Raw genomic sequence first — 19,347 nt, forward strand, 5'->3', positions numbered from 1 at the left:
CTCTCCCATTGCGGAGCACAGGCTCCGGACGCGCAGGCTCAGCGGCCATGGCTCACGGGCCCAGCCGCTCCGCGGCATGTGGGATCTTCCCAGACTGGGGCACGAACCCGTGTCCCCCGCGTCGGCAGGCGGACTCTCAACCACTGCGCCACCAGGGAAGCTCACAGTTACCCTTTTTTGGGGAGAGTGGTGAGGATGCTTGAGATCCACATTCTTAGCAAATTTCCAGTACATAAGGCATTATTGTTAACTACAGCCACCATGCTGTATTTTAGGTCTCCAGAACTTATTCATCTTATAACTGCAAGTTTGTACCCTTTGACCAACATCTCCCTTTTCCCACCCCCCATCACCCCACTATACTTTTTGGAGCACCTACTATGTTCCAGGCATTTATATACATTATATAATGGCTTCGTATCCATAATACCATTTAATCCTCACCAAACCCTGTGAGGGACAACCATCCCTCTTGCACAGAAAAGGGAACTGAAACCGGGCTATCTGAGGGCCACGTTGCTCTGGGTGGTAGAGCTGGGATTTTGCTTTTCTCACTACCACAGTTCTTTCTACTCATTCACTAGGCTTCCTCTCCAAAAGAGGTGCTTAATACTTAATGTCTACTGCCATTAATTAATGTCTGATTTGCTGAGAGAAGGTTATTACTATTGAAGAAGGCCCAGGCAGGATACACGTGTTACATGGGCAAGGGGGCCAGGGAGAGACACCTCAAGGGGTTACTGCCAAATATTCTCCCTCTTCCTTGCGGAAAGAGCTTTTCCCACATCTCACACACAGGTGCCTCTGCCGGGACCATGCTTCCTAACCTGGAGAAGTTTTCAAGGCTGAGCTACTCCATCACCTCTTTCAGAGAGACTGCCCTGTCCCCTATGCTATGAGGGGCCACCTCTGGGCTTCCCTCTGTCACAGCCTGGCCACACTGTGCTCTCATCATTGGTTTTTACCACTCTCTGTCTCCCCATCAGCTTGGGGGAACCTGAGGACAGGTCCAGTCTGACTCATCCCTGTGTTCCCAAAATGCCAGACTCCGGTCCTTTCCATCACTGCCCTTGTGCCACCTCCTACCCACAAGGAGGCTGCTTCTGGGAGTGGCAGGAACACGCAGGTCTGCAGCCAGGGAGCTGGCAGAGGACCCAGCCAGCAGCACCATCTGTCCCTGGAGGCACAGGACAGAGCAGGCACAAGGCAGAGGTGTCAGTTCCTCGGCTCAGCCAGGTCAGCCCAGGACAAGGCCCAGCTGTAGCTCAGGGTCAGCCGAGACTTCCAATTCTCTAACTAGCTCAAAGTGACTCAGTGCCAGAGCCTTGGTTTTCTTAGCTGTAAAGCTAGCTGGATACCAGCAGCCTTGCAGAGCTGTTGGGAAGTTTAAACACACCTGACACTCCGTAGGTGCTCAACAAAAAGCTAGCATTTACCATCTCATCTGACCCACGGACCCTGTCATCAACCCCCTGAGGAAACTGAAGTCCAGATGAGACGGAAATAAAAGAACCAATATTTACTGTGGCCAGTTATGTGCCAGGATCTACACTCCTCCACTGTCTTTAACAAGATCTGCAGGAACAGACCTGGTTCACAGATGAGGAAACAGGTCTACAGGGAGTGAAGTGTGTGAGTGTCTCTAAGGCAGTTATCTGGACTCTTACCACTGTCCAGCTCAGACCCACCTGGACCAGGCACAGGTGAAGGGCAGGGGTGCAGCCTCCCCTAGGCCCTAGGAGGTAGAGGCAGGAGGTCAGCCCTGAATCTGCATTGTCAGTGTGTGAAGGTGGGCAGAGGAGGCTGGCATGGGGTGAGTCTGGGTGTGAGATCGAGGCCACTTTCTCGGTGGCCAAGACAAGGGCTGGAAAAGGGGTCCCAACCTAGCAGGTAGGGGTTCCGAGTCTCTCGCCAGTGGTACAAGCCCAGGCACATCCTCTCACTTCTCTGTGCCTTGTCTGCACCAGGGCGCTGATCCTATGGCCCACCTCCCTATTGTGAGGGGTCAGAGGTGGATGGGAAAGCAGTGGGGACCTTCATGGCGCTGGAGGAGAGGAACTCTGATGATGTGTTCTCCCGGGTTGCTGAGTTCAGTGTGCAGGGACTGCACACCTTGGCACCGAGACTGGGGACCAGAGAGTCCCCAAAGAGTACACAGTCTGGTGGGCAGAACAATAGGGCCCACAGCACTCCAAACCCCAAACCCTGCCTCCGGGGTCCAGGCCCCCAGCCTGCAGCACGTCGTAGCCATGTCTCAGCCCCTTCCAGCTGCTCCGCCCTCACTCACTCCACTCCAAGCCACGCCAGCCTTCGTTCGGCAGCTCAGATGCACCAAGCTCCCCCCACCTTGGAGCCCATAAATGAATACTGTTCCCTCTGCCTGGAACGCTCTTCCCCCATCTCCTCCCATGGCTGCCTCCTTCTCAGCCGCTGGGTCTCCGCTCAGTTGTCACCTGGTCACAAAGCTCTCTTGTGACCTCTCTCATTATTCTCTAACAGTTCTCTGTTCTCCAGACAGCCCGAGTTTAATCTCAGCAGTGCCACTTACTAGCTGTTTGACCTTGGGCAAGTTACTTAACCTCTCTGTCTCAGTTTCATCTTTAATCTGGGCATGGTACCACTATCTACTTCACAGAGTTGTTATAAGGAATATATGAATTAATGCATGCTTGGCACATAGCTAGCATTTATATGACATTTATTATTACTATTCACAGCTCTTATCACAGATTTTCATTGTATGTTTCTTTGACTACCTTTTCACTGTGTCTCCCTCAATAGCCTGGGCTCATCACAGAGTACTCAGCGCTGACACAGGCTAATCCCTGTAGAGGGAAAAACTGAGGCCAGTATAACATCCCGAGGAAGCACCGTTAATTCTGGGAGCAGCAGGATGGGGGTTTGAAGGGGAATGATGGCTGAGCCAGGTTTTGAAGGATGAAGATGAGTCCTCCAGACTAAGAACGCCAAGGCTATCTGCCCATGGCTGAGACTGGGCTTCAAATGTGGCTCCCAAACGGGCTGAAGCTAAGTGTCTGAGTCTCATCTCCTCCTCCAGGAAGCCTGCTGGGACCCCTTCAGCCCACTCTGAGCTCCCATGGCCACCCATTTGTTCACAAGTTTTTGTGTTCCTGCTATATGAGAGGCACACTATTTTACGTCTAAGGGTCTCCCTTCCTCCACCACACAGCAGGGTCCTTGAGGGAGCTGGGCCCCTACTTTTCACTGTCAGGACCAACCTCAAGGTGGTGCACAAACCCTTCACAAACATCCAGACCCCCAGGATGTCGAGGCTGATGGGGACCTCAGAGAACAACCAGGGAGGGGGAGCGCGTGGCCCAAGGTTACATGTCAGCGATGGGGTGAAGAAGAGATTCTAATCCAGAGGTGGCCAAATGGTATACCCTAAGCCTCCCCACACTCTGAACTAGACCCTGACTGAGGCTGGCGCCGGGGGGCTGGGGAGCAGCATCTCCAGCTGTCCTCGGGTTCAAGGTGAAGCAGGGGGATCGCCACAGGGGGTCAGGAACAACGTGGAAGTCTGTGGGTGCGTGAACACATGCACAGATGCTCACGTCTGTTTCTGACCTTCAGCCACCCTGTTGGCAGCACTACCCGGGTGCAGAGCTTCTCAGGGGGAACTGGGACAAACAGCTCCATCCTCATTCCCAGAGTAAATGAAGTTCCTGGGCCCCCTTGGGAGCTGCCCGGACCAGGCTAGAACTCAAGCAGAGGTTCCCAGCCTCCCACAGGGTACCGGCCCAGGAGTGCGGGACTCTGACAGCTTGCATGGGGAAGGAGAAGGGTCTCCACTGAGAGAAACAGGACAGGTGACCCTTCCAGCACCACCACACAGGCACTCAATGCTCCTCCAACCACCCCAGCCTGGCAGGAGGCTCACCACCTCATTCATTCATTCACATGTGCCGAGTGCTTGCTGGGTCACCCAGTAATGGGTGAAAGCAAGAACCATCCGACTCCAAAATGCTCACTGTCTGCAGTGCCATGGGATACTGACAAGGGCCCCCAAACCCTGTAAAGCAGGGCATGCGGGTTATCTGAGGCCCCCCTTTAACCCGGTTTTCTTTGTCCCCAGTGAAGAGTTTGGTGGGTGGGTTTGCTTGCTTTTCATTAACAGCAGCTTTGGTAACAACCCAGAAAATGGTCTCCTCCTGTATTCCAGGGGAATTTGGAGAATTCAGGAGGAAACAAGGGGAGTCCAAGGAGATCTGCCATGCAGGCAATGATCCAAAGGTGGTGATCAAGGCCAGTTATACAGATAGAGGGAGGGGGTGGAGAAGAGATGTCTTTATTTGCCCCTGCCCCTTTTAAAAGGCTTTTCTCAAAAATGTCTTCAGAGGATGGTAGCTCTACACCCAGCATAGCACGTCTGCCAGTCTGTCCTGAACGCTTCCCATTCCCCAGATCAAAGGCTCCCGACAGGGACCGCTGAGCACTTGGGTCTGTCTGGTGCCTCAGCATCTAATCTCAGCTCCAAAGTCCCTGTTGGGAGGTTCCAGGGAAACGTTCTCTGCGAGGTCACCTTGCAGAACACCTTTCCAACAGCCCTCATTTGATCCTGCACGTGCTCTCCCAAAGAGGTAATTGTCCCCAAGAACACTGGCTTCAGCCTGTCACACTCACTCACATGCACACCCCTAGCCTGTATCTTCTAGCAGCTTCGTGGCCCTCAAGCCCTGAACTCTAAGAGTTAAACACTACAGAGCCACAGAGCTCAGCCGTCAGGCAGAAACCGGCACAGAACTCCATGGGGAGAGACACACACCCCCAGAATAGAATTCCAGACGCAAAGAACTTGCCGAAGATGATTCCACTCAACATAGCCAGCCCTCCTAACGGCCCCTGGGGCTTGTTTGGGGATTGTTGCTTATAATAAACCAGCCCAGGAGTTCTGTGATTTCTCCTTGCAAAGACAGCTAGAAAGTGGCCCATGGAAAATGAGAGAAGATGTAGGACTTCTGACTTAAAATGGAAACTTCAGTTCTCTTTCAGGATCCCCAGCCTCCAGTCCCCTCCCCTCTGCCCCCAACCCGCCCCCAGCCCACCCTCCATACCCTTCGCAGGTGATTTCCGACATTCTGGATCATTGCTGCGACACCCCGCTAGCTGTTCGCACCCTCCTCGGAGAGACACCGGTCACCTGAGCGACAGCCCGGCTCCAGCTCCAAATGAAGCCGGTCCGCCTCTCCTCGCACTCCTCCCCGGCTCCCGCCCCTCCTGAGCCAGCCGTTATCAGTTATCACCGTGTCCTGGCCTTTCCTCAGACTGCCCTCGGGCTGCCCTTCCCCTAGCGCCCCACACGGAGGCTCCGCGCCAGCCCGCCTGCCTGCCCAGTGCAGAGCACGGAGGGAGGCTGCCAGCTGGGCCACAGCCATGTCAGGGGCCCCTATGCCCACCCACTGCGCACCCAGCCGGACACTCACTGCACCTCCAGCCACAGCCAAACTTCGTCACCCCCACCTCCAGCCCCTGACATCCTCCCCACAGGGACTCTGGCTCTGGGATGGCTCCCGGCCCCAGCCAGTGACACTGGCAAAACAGGCACCGGCTTTCCATCCGTCCACAAGGGGTCAGGCTGGAAGGTGACAGGAGTCTGGGGAGCTGCCAGCAGCCTCCCAGAGAGATACCAGACCCACCTGCTAGGACTCTTCACCCTTGAGGTGCCGCCCAACGCTCCAGCCCACCAGCATCCAGCAGCTGCTGGCCAGCGATGGGGCACACCCCCCTCACTTCCTTAAAATAGGTGGCGTGACTTTTCTAAAAGTGACACCTGCCAAATTCCACCCATCCGCTCCACAGAGTTCATCCCCCTGGGCTCCCACCCCAGCCCCTAAAAGACCATCAGGACTTTCCCTTCTCCCTCTCACTTCTGCAAGGCACATGGCGAGGCAGCTTTGACACCCACATTGGATTTCTCACGACAGGGCAATAAAATCAAGTGCTTGGTGTTTAAGGAAAGAAGGAGGGGAGTGGAATGCAGGCAGGGGAGCTGGGACTGACAAGTGGATGGCAAATAATAATGAGCACCTCACAATAACCCAGCACCCACTGTGTGCCAGGCCTCACCATGTCCTCATTCCAACCCCACCTGAAGGTCGCTGCGGGAGGGTAGGTGAGGTGCCCCAGGTGGCCCAGCTATTGAGTGCAGATCTGTGCTGGAACAGAGGTCAGTCCAATTCTGAGGTCTCTGCCCTTTCCTCTGCCCCTCTAGTCCACTCACCACATCCCTAATAATGTCTCCTCTTGGGCCTAAGACAACTGGTTTCTGGGCCTGTTTCTTTTACTAATGTGCTATGTGACTTTGGGCAAGTTTTCTCCTCTCTCTGGGCCGCCCTGTTCTAGGAGTCAAGGACTCTAATGTCCATCACTGTGAGCTCAGGCCTTACCTTCAAAGAGTTTATGGTCTGTCAGTACTTCAGTGTCTACAAATGCAAAATTAAAGTCACGCCTTAAAAATGGCAAGATGATCCAAGGATGGCACTGAGGATTGGGGCAAGCCGGGAGGCTCTGTGGAGGAGGTAGTGCTAGAGCCGGACTGAAGACTGAATAGGCTGACAAGAGGGGTGAGGTGGGAGGCCTAATGGGAACAGAACAGGATGCAGTCATAGGCAGTGAGGGCCCCCATCTTGCAGGAAAAAGCTGGGAGTCTATCGTGGAGGACGTTGAATGCCAGGCAACAAGGTTTAGGCATCAGGGAGCCTCTGAGGTTGAAGAACACGCTCAGTGTGATAAAAGTCATGCGAGGTGAAGAGGACAGGTGTCATGAGACCTTTCTGGACAGGTAAGAAAACTGGCCTAGAAAGGGGAGAGCTCAACTCACTGGATCCCCAATCTCACTGGGTAAGGCATGCAGTCAGGACCATTTCAGGGTCTTCACTATGCAGATGAGAGGATAGAAACCCAGAGAGCTTCTGGTCCCCAACCCTACCCTCTCTCCAGAGCTGTCTGGACTCAGACTCACTGGACTCAATCTCGTGTCCCCGTCTTACAGATGAACACATCGAGACACAGGGATGAAAAGTGAGCCAACCAAAGTCATAGAGCAAGGAAGTTGTCTAGAATCACCACTCCTGGCCTCAAGTCTAGAGTCCTGTCCACGCCACACCACAACAAGGCATAAAATATGAAAGACATCATTCAGTTAGACTTATGAGAAGACTTCCAGCAAGGCTGAATCAAGATACTATCAGGAACTAGATCTTTCTGCAGAGGCCCCTCCAGCCCACAAAGGTCTCCCTCCCCTTTGCTATTTATTACAGAATTGACTCTTGTGTCTCTTTAGCAGCTCTGTTTGGTCTGTTACTCCAATGAATATTTCCAAGGGTGTCTGTCTCCCCTTTCCAACTCACTTGGGAGCCCCCTGACGGCTGATATCACATCTTACTCATCTCTGTGCCTATACCACGAGCCCCCAGACCAGGGCCCTAAATGCAGAAGGCATGAAACACACCTGATGAATCATAGTCCTGGAAAGACGAATCCAGAAGAGGTCTTAAGTGATAGCTAGTCAACGGTTCTCCAACTTCAGCCTGCATCAGAATCACCCAGAGGGCTTTTTTTTTTGGCCACTCCGAGAGGCATGTGGGATCCTACTTCCCTCACCAGGCATCAAACCAGCACCCCCTGCGGTGGAAGCGCAGTCTTAACCACTGGACTGACAGGGAAGTCCCCAGAGGGCTTATTAAAATACAGATTTCTAGGGCTTCCCTGGTGGCGCAGTGGTTGAGAGTCCGCCTGCCGATGCAGGGGACACGGGTTCGTGCCCCGGTCCGGGAAGATCCCACATGCCGCGGAGCGGCTGGGCCCGTGAGCCATGGCCGCTGAGCCTGCGCGTCCGGAGCCTGTGCTCCACAACGGGAGAGGCCACAACAGTGAGAGGCCCGCATACCGCAAAAATAACTAAATAAAAAATAAAATACAGATTTCTAGGACCTACCTCCAGCAGAGCTGCAGTAGAGCCCAAGAATTTGCAACAAGATCCCAAGTGATACTGATGCTGCTGGTCCGGGGACCACGCTTTGAGAACCAGTGAGCTAGGTCAGTCCTCCCATTTTAAGCTGGGGAAAATGAGGCCCAGAGGTTTTAAAGGCAGCAGTTGACAGTATATCACTATACTGTATATCACTATCATCATCATCATAATCACTGTCATCGTCATCATTGTCATTTTAGCCCTGTCATCATAGCCCTTCTCACCTGCCCAGCACTGCGCAAGCACTTCATGTTTGTTACCATCTCTGGGCCTCACTCTAAGAGGACAATATTATGATTAATATTCCCCTGCAAAGGAAAGAACAGAGGCAGAGTCATCTGTCCAAAGTCACACAATTGATAATAGTTAGCACCACAACTTGCACTCTGATCTAGGTCCAGAGCTCAGAAGCTTAACCACCACTCTACATAACCTGCTTACAGCTTATGCTGACCAAGGAATTATCTAGAGGTTCTCAAATCCAGCAGGCTCATTTCCGGTGAGGGATGAGGTTGTGGTGCCCTCAGCCCAAAGGCCTGGTTCTCGAGTGGCCCGTGACTGGAGGAAGATTGCCTCCTAAGCCCCATGAACCCAGAGTATTTTCTCCCTCAAACACTTCTTTTCCCACATTACACCCTTCATCTGGCCCCACTGATGGGGCCTTCCTGGCTGGAGGACAAACATCTGCATTATTTCTTCAGGTCCATGTCCCAGCTCTACCTCCCACTCAGTGACAAAACACAATAAAACAATCTCCATTCCTACGATGATACTGGGTTGTCACTGTCAAGTGTGGGTCTGCTCCCCCATCAGACTGGGAGCTCACAGGCGCAGAGACCTCATCTGAGTCCTCAGCACAGGATCTGCCCAGACCAAGGGTTTAGTGACTAAGTGATGAATGAATGAATGAATGGATGATTGGGTATAGGGGCAAATGAGGGAATAAATGAGTGAATAAATGACCAAACTCCCAGGAATTCCCTCTGCTGGACCTTCTAGCCTTCCCAGATAGGACCACAGACTCTCTAGGTGGGAGGGGACCTCTGACATCATCCACTCCAACTCCCACTTTCAGCACTGCCCTAGCCGAACCCCTCCAGGGGCCAGAACCTGCAGCCCTCCCATCTCCACACACATGCCAAGTGTCCCAGCCTCCATCTACACACCTCTAAGATTGAAGAGCTCACTCCATCTAAGGTTGCCTGGACGATTAAAGAGCTCTAATATCCACAAGGATGTTACCATTATCCTTAGCCATGAGGATAAGGCCATTACCTCATGACCAAGGCTCTGTGTCACCCAGAACAAGGCTGCTCCCCTAGCCTGTGACAGCTGGCAGAGACATGGGAGCACATGGCCTGTCCTCTACTGCCCCTAGTCTCCCTGTTTATATTTCTTCTTTTTTTGTTGTTGTTGTATTTTTTTTTGTTTATGGTACACTGGCCTCTCACTGTTGTGGCCTCTCCCGTCGCAGAGCAACAGGCTCCGGACGCGCAAGCTCAGCGGCCATGGCTCACGGGCCCAGCCGCTCCGCGGCATGTGGGATCTTCCCGGACCGGGGCACAAACCCGTGTCCCCTGCATCGGCAGGCGGACTCTCAACCACTGCGCCACCAGGGAAGCCCCTCTTCTTCTTTTTTTTTAATCTTTAAAATTTTTTTTAAAATTTTTGGCTGCACCACACAGCATGTGGGATCTCAGCTCCGTGACCAGGGATCGAACTCGAGTCCCCTGCAGTGGAAGCATGGAGTCTGAACCACTGAATCGCCAGGAAGTCCCAGACTTATTTCTTCTAATCCTCTCAAGTCATGAACAAAGCTTCCCACTGTTCCCTCACACATCTGGATTTTCCCTTGTTCCTGCTATTCCATCTACTCTGATGCCCTCTAATAACTCAACATCCAAACCCTCCCCCCAGTCAAGGCCCGACTCAAATGGCATCACCTCCAGGAAGTCTTCTGGGCTCCTCCTAAGTGGAAATTACATCCTCCTCCTCTGTATCTTCATTCCCCACACATAAACACACAGCCGCAGTTCACAGCTCTTTATTTCTCTCTCACATTGCTTTTTCTCTTAAATTGGACTGACTTGTGCCCATTTCTCCTTCTTGACCTTGAACAAGCAGGTAGAAGGGATGGTGTTGGTTCCTCAGAGCATCCTGCCCCTCTCCCACCAAACACTCAGTTACTGGAACACAGTAGATGCTCAGTAAGCGTCTACAGAATGAGGGAGTGAGTAATGGAATGGGAAAGAACAAGGGAATGTGTGAGTGAATGGAAGTAAATCCATGTGTAAATGAATGATCAAATGAGTGAATGAAAGAATGTCATGCTCTCCTGTTCTCCAAGCTAAGACTCTCAGTTCCTTCTGGGGGCCCCCTTGGGCTTGGCATGGCAGAATAAAGGAAGCTGTGGGATAAATGGGGAGGGGGCAGAAGGGAGGAACAAAGGAAGTAGGTAGTGATACCAGCAAGAGAGGAAGTAGAGATGACTTCATCGTTGCTTCAAGGCCAGGACCCCCCCTTAGAACCACAGCCATTGATGGAGAAGCCGGGCAAGGAGAGCAGTGAGAAGCCCAGTGAATGGTCCAGAGGGGAGAAGATACAGCATGGTGGGGATGGAGAGGAGGGAATGCCTACAAGTCGTGGAGGCCAGATTCAGGATGTGTGAGCAGAGCACTGGACTTGCCCAGCCAGCCCTGAACTCTCTCCTGCCTAGCGGCTCGAGTGTGCTCTCCCTCTCTCTCTCTCACCACCTCCTCCTGCAGGAGCTGAACCCCCTCCTTGGCCCAGCTGCTGCGGGTCTGAACCCAGTCCGACTTCCAGGATTGGACCCTTGCCAGGGAGTGGCTCACCCACGGGCTGGTGCCCCCCCCACCCCCACGCCTGGCCTGAGTGAGTCAGCATTGGCTGCACCCTCTGGACTGTGAGTCTTGTGGCCCTAGGCACTGCCAAGGGCCAGCCTCCTCATCCTCGTGAGAGGCCTGCCCATCCCAGCTCAAATCCCAGGATGCCTCATGCCCCAGCCTGCCCACGCAAGAGCGCTGCCAGGCACCACCTGGCTTATCCGGAGCCCGCCCCTGGGGTAGAGGCAGATCTGCCTGGAGAGGGCGCTGGAGTCGAGGAAGAGCCAGCAGCAGGAGGATCTCAAGGAATTGGGCCCTTCCGAGATGGGGAGGTGGGGGCGGACCTGCGGGCGGCACGGGTCTTACCCAAGTGGTGGGGCGCTCAGGACCCAACAGCTCGCAGAGCCGCGGCCGGGGAGCCTGCTGGGGACGTCGGAGAAGCAGGTCCGTGGGGCGAGGCTCAGCGACTGGGCATCCGAGGTCCCAGGGCAGACCCTGATGGGGGAGGCTGCGGGAGGCTGGAGGGAGGCGCAGGAAGCGGGCAGAGGCCCAGGCAGGAGCGGCCCAGGCCAGTTCCCAGACGAGTCTGGTCCCCTCCCCTCCCCTCGCCAGTGCGGGTGAGGCGGCCCCGGGCTGCCGAGCAGAGCGCCAGGGCTGCAGGACGCGCGCCAGACACTCCGCGCCGCGAGGCGGCAGAGGCGGAAACGCCGGTGGCGGGACCTGACAGGCTAGAGGTGGAGCCTGGCGGGCGGCGGGGTGCAAAACACGTCTCCCTGTCATTGCTAAACCAGCCCCTCACAGTTTTGAAAAGTAATACCTGCTAGTCGTTCACACCTTATTGAGCACCTGTTGTGTGCCAAACACAGAGCTGGGTGCTGGGATGAGGTTTTGAGCAGGACACACTGGCCCTGGCCTATGGACAGTGGTAGAAAAAAATAAGAATGGACAGTTCAGAAGAGAGCAAAGAAAATGAATACCACCGATGATCTCTTCACTCAGAGAGAATCACTGTTAGTATTTTCCGGGTATGTGCTTCCAGCTACACTAGAGCTGAAAGAGGAAAATATGCTGACAGGGAGAGATTCGGACTCCCCTCCCCCTCCCCCATGTGTAAGTGCATATGTTATGTTATATAATATGATGTAATATATGATGTGATCATAGGCATGAAGGAGCCGCCTAGAAGAATCTCCATCAGTAATCACATTTGGGATACAGGCTCATTGGCAGACTTGGAAGAGACCTGACAGAGGATGCTGGTGGTCCCTGAAAGACAACTGTCACAGGAAGAGGAACTTGGTCCACACCAGGACCAGAAAGTGGGAGGGATCAGTCATTCCAGACACCTCACAGGGGCTGGTGGTTGAACTCACCTTGACCCAGACTCTCTCAACAAAGAGAGTTGTCATGCTGCGCTCACCACACCTGGGGCCCAAGCAGACCTCTGGTGGGGACCCCTGGCTGGGTAACAAGATGGGGGACTTCCCTCATCATTCTGCTCTTGGAGCACCCTAAGGTGTGAGTGTCAGGACAGGAATGGTGGGCACCCCATGCATGGCGCTTTGGCAGCAGCCTGGGCAATAACACAGGCCAATCTCTGGCTCTGCTAGCGACATTAATGCAGGAGCCTCAACTCAGCAGGGGCCCCAGGTGCCAACAACAGCAAATGACTTCGAGACTGCTTTCCAAGTGCAGTGAGACACATTAGGGAACACCCAGAAACATATGGGACAGGTGGACTTTGCAGGGAAAGGGAATTCCCACACAGGCAGGATGGCTCTGGGCTGACATAAACCGTGGTTTAATTTTTTTTTTTTTTTGTCTGTGTTGTGTCTTCACAAGCTTTCTTTAGTTGCGGTGAGTGGGGGCTACTCTTCGTTGCAGTGCGTGGGCCTCTCATTGTCGTGGCTTCTCTTGTTGCGGAGCACGGGCTCTAGGCACGCAGGCTTCAGTAGTTGTGGCACATGGGCTCAGTAGTTGTGACTTGCGGGCTCTAGAGCTCAGGCTCAGTAGTTGTAGTGCACGGGCTTAGTTGCTCCGCGGCATGTGGGATCTTCCCAGGCCAGGGCTCGAACCCATGTCCCTTGCATTGACAGGCAGATTCTTAACCACTTCGCCACCAGGGAAGCCCGCGTGGTTTAATTTTAATGAGACATTATTCGTAACCAAATGATGAATCCTGTAGATATTCAGGTTATCTAAAATAAAAAGTGACCATACTGGATATACTGTTTTGTAATCTGCTTTTTTTTCTTTCAACAATTATCATAAACATCTTTCCATAATTTTTATTGCTACATAGTATTTCTTTCCTTATGGGTCTACTCAAATTTATTGTTTTTAATCACTTTTAAGTTTTTTGTGTTTTTTTTTTGGCTGCGTTGGGTCTTCACTGCTGCGCGCGGGCTTTCTCTAGTTGCGTCAAGTGGGGGCTACTCTTCGTTGCGGCGCACGGGCTTCTCATTGCGGTGGCTTCTCTTGTTGCAGAGCACAGGCTCTAGGTGCGGGGGCTCCAGTAGTCGTGGCTCTTGGGCTCTAGAACGCAGGCTCAGTAGTTGTGGCTCAGGGGCTTAGTTGCTCTGTGGCATGTGGGATCTTCCCAGACCAGGGCTCGAACCTGCATCCCCTGCATTGGCAGGCAGATTCTTAATCACTGCGCCACCAGGGAAGTCCCTACTCAAATTTATTTAACTAATCTCTTCCTGCTTGCTTTTGTAAGCTTTATTGAAATATTACATACAATAAACTGCGCATATTTAAAGTATACAACTTGATGAGTTTTGTCATATATGTAATATATATATATTTATGACGTCGCTACAATCAAGGTAATGAACATATTCATCACCCCCGAAGTTTCCTGATGGCCCTTTATAATCTCTCCCTTCTGCCCCGCACTGCCCCTCCCCCACACCCCCCAGACACCAAATAATCTGCCTCTGTCACTCTAGATTAGTTTGCATTTTCCAGAATTCTGTATAAATGGAATCATATACTATTCTTTTTGTCTGGCTTCATTCACTTGGCATAATTATTTTGCAGTGAATATATACTGTTGCACACATCAGTAATTTGTTCCTTCTTATTGCTGAGTAGAATATTATCTTATGGATGTACCACAATTTGGTTATTCATTTACTTATTGATGGACTTTGAGTTGTCTCTAGGTACTAACTATTATACAGATAAAGCTGGTATGGACATTCATGTTCAAATCTAGGTGTGCACGTATACTTTCATTTCTCTTAGGTATTTACCTAGGAGTGGAATAGCCAGGTCACATGATAGATGTAGGTTTAACATTTTTTTAAACTGCCAAAATTTTTCCAAAACAGTGGTATCATTTTACATTCCCACCAGTAGTGTATGAGAATTCCAGTTCCTCTATGTCTTCACCAGCATTGATTTGGTCAGTCAGTTTAATCTTAGTCATTTCAGTGGATTCATAGCAGTATCACTGTGGGTTTGAGTTCAGTTTTCCTGTTCATTGATGTTGTTAAGGATCTTTCTGTATTTGTATTCGCCATGATCTTTGTATCTTCTTTGGTAAAATGTCTATTCAAATCTTTCCCCCTTTTAAAAAATTGGATTGCTTGTCTTATTATTGAGTCATAGGAGTTCTTTGTATATCCAAAAGAATTGAAAGTAGGCTCTCCAAAAGATATTTGTACACCCGTGTTCACAGCAGCATTATTCACAACAGGCAAAATGTAGAAGCAACCCAAATATCCATCAGCTGATGAACGGATAAACAAGAAGTGGTATATACGTACAATGAAATATTAATCAGCCTTAAAACGGAAGGAAATTCGACACATGCTACAACATGGATGAACCTTGAAGACATTATGATTAGTGAAATAAGCCAGACACAAAAAGACAAGTACTGTATGATTCCACTCTATGAGTTACCTAGAGTAGTCAAATCCATGGAAGCAAAACAGAAGGGTGGTTGCCAAGGGCTGGGGAAGGGGGAAATGAGTTGTTTTACTGAGTATAGTGTTTCAGGTTTGCAAGAAGAAAAGTTCTGGAGATTGGTTGCACAACAATGTGAATATAATTAACACTACTGAACTGAACACTTAAAAATTGTGAGGGCTTCCCTGGTGGCGCAGTGGTTGAGAGTCTGCCTGCCGATGCAGGGGACGCGGGTTCGTGCCCCGGTCCGGGAAGATCCTACATGCCGCGGAGCGGCTGCCCCTGTGAGCCATGGCCGCTGGGCCTGCGCGTCCGGAGCCTGTGCTCCGCAGCGGGAGAGGCCACAGCAGTGAGAGGCCCAAGTACAGCAAAAAAAAAAAAAAAATTGTGAAGCTGGGGAATTCCCTGGCCGTCCAGTGGTTAGGACTCTGCACTTTCACTGCCAAGGTTGGGGGCTCAATCCCTGGTCAGGGAACTAAGATCATGCAAATAGCATGGTGTGGCCAAAAAAACACAAAATCATGAAGTTGGTAGATTTTGTTATGTATATTTTACCACAGTTAAAAAATGTTTTAAATAAGAGTTATTCACATATCTAATAAATACAGTCAGCTGCTCCGTATCTGTGAATTCTGCACCTGAAGACTCAACCAACTGCAGATCAAAAATATTCAAAAAAAATTCCAGAAAGTTCCAAAAAGCAAAAGTTGAATTTGCTGCCTGCTGACAGCTATTTACGTAGCATTTATATTGTATTAGGTATTATAAGTAATCTAAAGATGATTTAAAGTATATGGGGGGGGGGCTTCCCTGGTGGCGCAGTGGTTGAGAGTCTGCCTGCCAATGCAGCGGACACTGGTTCAAGCCCTGGTCCGGGAAGATCCCACATGCCGCGGAGCAACTGGGCCCGTGAGCCACAACTACTGAGCCTGCGCGTCTGGAGCCTGTGCTCCGCAGCAAGAGAGGCCGCGACAGTGAGAGGCCCGCGCACCGCGATGAAGAGTGGCCCCCACTTGCCACAACTAGAGAAAGCCCTCGCACAGAAACGAAGACCCAACACAGCCAAAAATAAATAAATAAATGAATAAATTTATAAAGTATATGGGGGGATGTGCCGAAATGTAAAATCCTACGCCATTGTACATAAGGGACTTGAGCATCCACAAATCTTGTTATCCGCAGGAGTCCTGGAACCAGTCCTCTGAGGATACTGAGGAGGACCATATTGTCAATTGTCTTTCATATCGGTCTATTGCTAAAATTTCACATGTGCTGATGCTCCTTCTTTCCAGCCTTTTCATTATTGTGGGTTTGTACCTTTTTATTTCCTTTACTGGCATTTTAATGGACTCTTGTTAACGAGGGGACATTTTAAAAATAAATTAAAATGGTCAGTCCACCATCTCAAACCCTGAGTTAGTAATAATATTATTGAAATATCCTAAGATTATGTTTTTGTTGTCTTAAAAGAACATGGCATTACACTGTTGTTTCCTTTTGAGCTGACAGCCAACAGAAACTCCTAGCCCTATCTGAATTCCTATTAATCTCTGCATTCTGTTTATAAGGTTGATAGCTGGGCACAGACCATAGGACTTTACTTTTATTTCATCATGTTGGATTTGCCTGGGTTCTAGTCCAGGACCTATTTGTCTTTGATTAACTTGTTTGTTTTTTAATAACTCTCAGATGTGCAGAACTGGATTAATGATAATACTTGGCTCAAGACACCATGGCTATCTTTTATACGTATTTATTATTCATTTATTCTTCATTTGTTCATCCATTTATTTATTTTTTAATTAATAGACTATTTTTTGAGCAGTTTCAGATTTACAAAAATATTGAGCAAAAAGTACAAAGAATTCCCACCTGCCCCCTCCCTCCCTCAGTTTTTTCCCGCATTACTAACATCGTGCATTAGCAGAACAAGTTGATGAGCTAATACTGATAAATTATTATTGACTAAATTCCACAGTTTACATTAGGGGTCACTCTTTGTGTTGTACATTCTGTGGGTTTTGACAAACAACCATTTGTCTGTTTGTTTACTTATTTATTTACTTTAAGACTTCTTGGGAACTTCCCTGGTGGCGCAGTGGATAAGGCTCTGCACTCCCAATGCAGGGGGCCTGGGTTCGATCCCTGGTCAGGGAACTAGATCCCACATGCATGCCACAACTAAGGAGCTGGCAAGCCACAACTAAGGAGCCCACCTGCCGCAACTAAGACCCGGCTCAACCAAATAAATAAATAAAAAGACTTCTTAAGAGCAGTTTTAGGTTTACAACAAAATTGAGAGGGAGGTACAGAGATTTCCCATATACCCCTATCCCCACACATGCATAGCCCCCTCCATTATCAACATCACTCACCAGAATGTACCATTCTAGTAATGTACCATTTTTACCAAGGATGAACCTTCAATGACATATCATAATCACCCAAAGTCCATTGTTTACCTTAGGGTTCACTCTTGGTGTTTTACATTCTATGGGTTTGGACAAAAGTATGATGACATATATCCATCATTAAAATATCATACAGAATATTTTCACTATCCTAAAAATCCTCTGTACTCTGCCTATTCATCTCCCTACTCCCCAGTCCTGGCAGCCACTGTTTTTTATTTCCTGCATAGTTTTGCCTTTCCTAGAACGTCATATAGTTGGAACCATACAGTACGTAGCCTTTTCAGATTGGCTTCTTTAGGTTAGTAATGTGCATTTAAGATTCTTCATGTCCTTCATGACTTGATAGCTCATTTCTTTTCAGTGCTAAATAATATTCCATTGTCTTGATGTACCAGTTTATTTATCCACTCACCTACTGAGGGACATCTTGGCTGCTTCCAAGTTTTGGCTATTATGAATAAAGCTGCTATAAACATCAATGTGAAGGTTTTTGTGTGAACATAAGTTTTCAGCTCCTTTGAGCAAATACCAAGGAGCATGATTGCTGAATTATGCAGTAAGAGTATGTTTAGTATTGTAAGAAACCAAACTGTCTTCCACAGTGGCTGCACCATTTTGCATTCCCACCAGCAATTGATGAGAGTTCCTGTTGCTCCACATCCTCCCCAATATTTGATGTTGTCAGTGTTTTGGATTTTGCCAAATCAAAAAAAGTCTTTGGATTTGCCATTCTAATAGATGTGCAGTAGTATCTTGTTGTTTTAATTTGCATTTCCCTGATGACATATGATGTGGAGATTCTTTTCACATGCTTATTTGCCATCTGTATTTCTTCTTTCGTGAGATGTCTGTTAAGGCCTTTGTCCCATTTTATAATGAGATTGTTTTCTTATTGTTGAATTTTAAGAACTCTTTGTATATTTTGGATAAGTCCTTTATCAGAAGTGTCTTTGGCAAATATTTTCTCCCAGTCTGTGGCTTGTCTTCTAATTCTCACCAATTTATTTTTAATAATATAATCAAGACCTGTGAACCCACCACCCAAATTTTAGGACATTAGTGATAACTTTCATCTATCTATATTGTCTTCCTCATCCCATGTCCCTCCCCAGCTCAGGGAATCACTATCCTGAATTTTTTTTTATTAATTAATTAATTTATTTTTTAGCTGCATGCAGGCTTTCTCTAGTTGGGCCGAGTGGGGGCTACTCTTCGTTGCAGTGTGCAGGCTTTGCATTGCGGTGGCTTCTCTTGTTGTGGAGCATGTGCTCTAGGCACACGGGCTTCAGTAGTTGTGTCACGTGGCTCAGTAGTTGTGGCTCACGGGCTTAGTTGCTCTGTGGCATGGGGGATCTTCCCGGACCCAGGGATCAAACCTGTGTCCCCAGTATTGGCAGGCGGATTCTTAACCACTGCACCACCAGGGAAGTCCCTACCCCAAATTTTGTATTTATCATTCCCTTGCTTGGAGGAGGAGGTTTGTTGTTGTTTTTCTATTACAGATTGCTGTTATGAATATTCTCCTACATGACTCCTGGTGCAATACAAGGAGTATATAGCTAGGAGTGGGTATATACCTACTAGAGTTGCTGGGGTATAGGGTATGAAAATGTCCAAAGTTACAAAATAATAATAACTTGTTTTTCAAAGTGGTTGTATCAATTTGTGTACTCACAAGTGACACGTAAGCAGTCCCATGATCCACACTCACTCCAATCGTCAGCCTTCTGATTTTGGCCAATCAAATGTTGTAAAATGACATTTTATTGTTGTCTTGACTTTTGTTTCCATGATTACTAGTAAGTTGAGCATCTCTTCAGTTGTTTATTGGCCATACATGTTTCCTTCTCTAAGAAATACCTAGCCATATATTTCTTTCGCATTTTTTTTTTCTTTTTTTGTGGTACGCAGGCCTCTCATTGTTGCGGCTTTTGGCCTTTCCCGTTGCGGAGCACAGGTTCCGGACACGCAGGCTCAGCAGCCATGGCTCACGGGCCCAGCTGCTCCGCGGCATGTGTTTCTTTCCCATTTTTTGATTGGTCTTGCTTCTCTTTCTTACCAATTTTGCATGTTCTTAATACTTATCTTTTAGCTACTATATGTATTGAAAATATGTTCTTGTGTTTGTAGTACTTTACTTCCTTTAAGATTTCTTTTGAGAAAAAGGAGTTCTGGGTTT

The 19,347-nt window shown here is 49.4% G+C and overlaps 1 protein-coding gene and 1 long non-coding RNA gene across 5 annotated transcripts in view; one reads left to right on the forward strand and one right to left on the reverse strand.

The window, feature by feature from the left end:
- Positions 1-19,347, reverse strand: part of ACOT11 (acyl-CoA thioesterase 11) — a 69,166-nt gene that overhangs the window by 41,961 nt on the left and 7,858 nt on the right. Inside the window, exon 1 of one of the 4 annotated variants that reach the window (XR_004485366.2) lies at positions 11,203-11,658. The exons of 1 other annotated variant lie outside the window; for it this stretch is intronic. Coding sequence is in view for 2 of the 3 variants with exons in the window: in XM_033435431.2 (XP_033291322.1) it covers positions 11,203-11,616 (414 nt within the window). In the remaining variant the exon portion in view is untranslated. Of the gene's footprint in view, positions 1-5,075; positions 5,374-11,202; positions 11,659-19,347 lie in introns of those variants that run through there. 2 more of the 4 variants (XM_033435431.2, XM_004273810.3) reach the window with 2 other exon arrangements.
- On the forward strand, positions 11,142-16,163 carry LOC125964740 (uncharacterized). Its single transcript, XR_007477997.1, has 2 exons — positions 11,142-11,280; positions 12,001-16,163. It is a non-coding gene; the product is annotated as an uncharacterized LOC125964740 (long non-coding RNA).

The sequence above is a fragment of the Orcinus orca genome, chromosome 1 (genome assembly GCF_937001465.1).
Source record: "Orcinus orca chromosome 1, mOrcOrc1.1, whole genome shotgun sequence".
Taxonomy (NCBI): Eukaryota; Metazoa; Chordata; class Mammalia; order Artiodactyla; family Delphinidae; genus Orcinus; species Orcinus orca.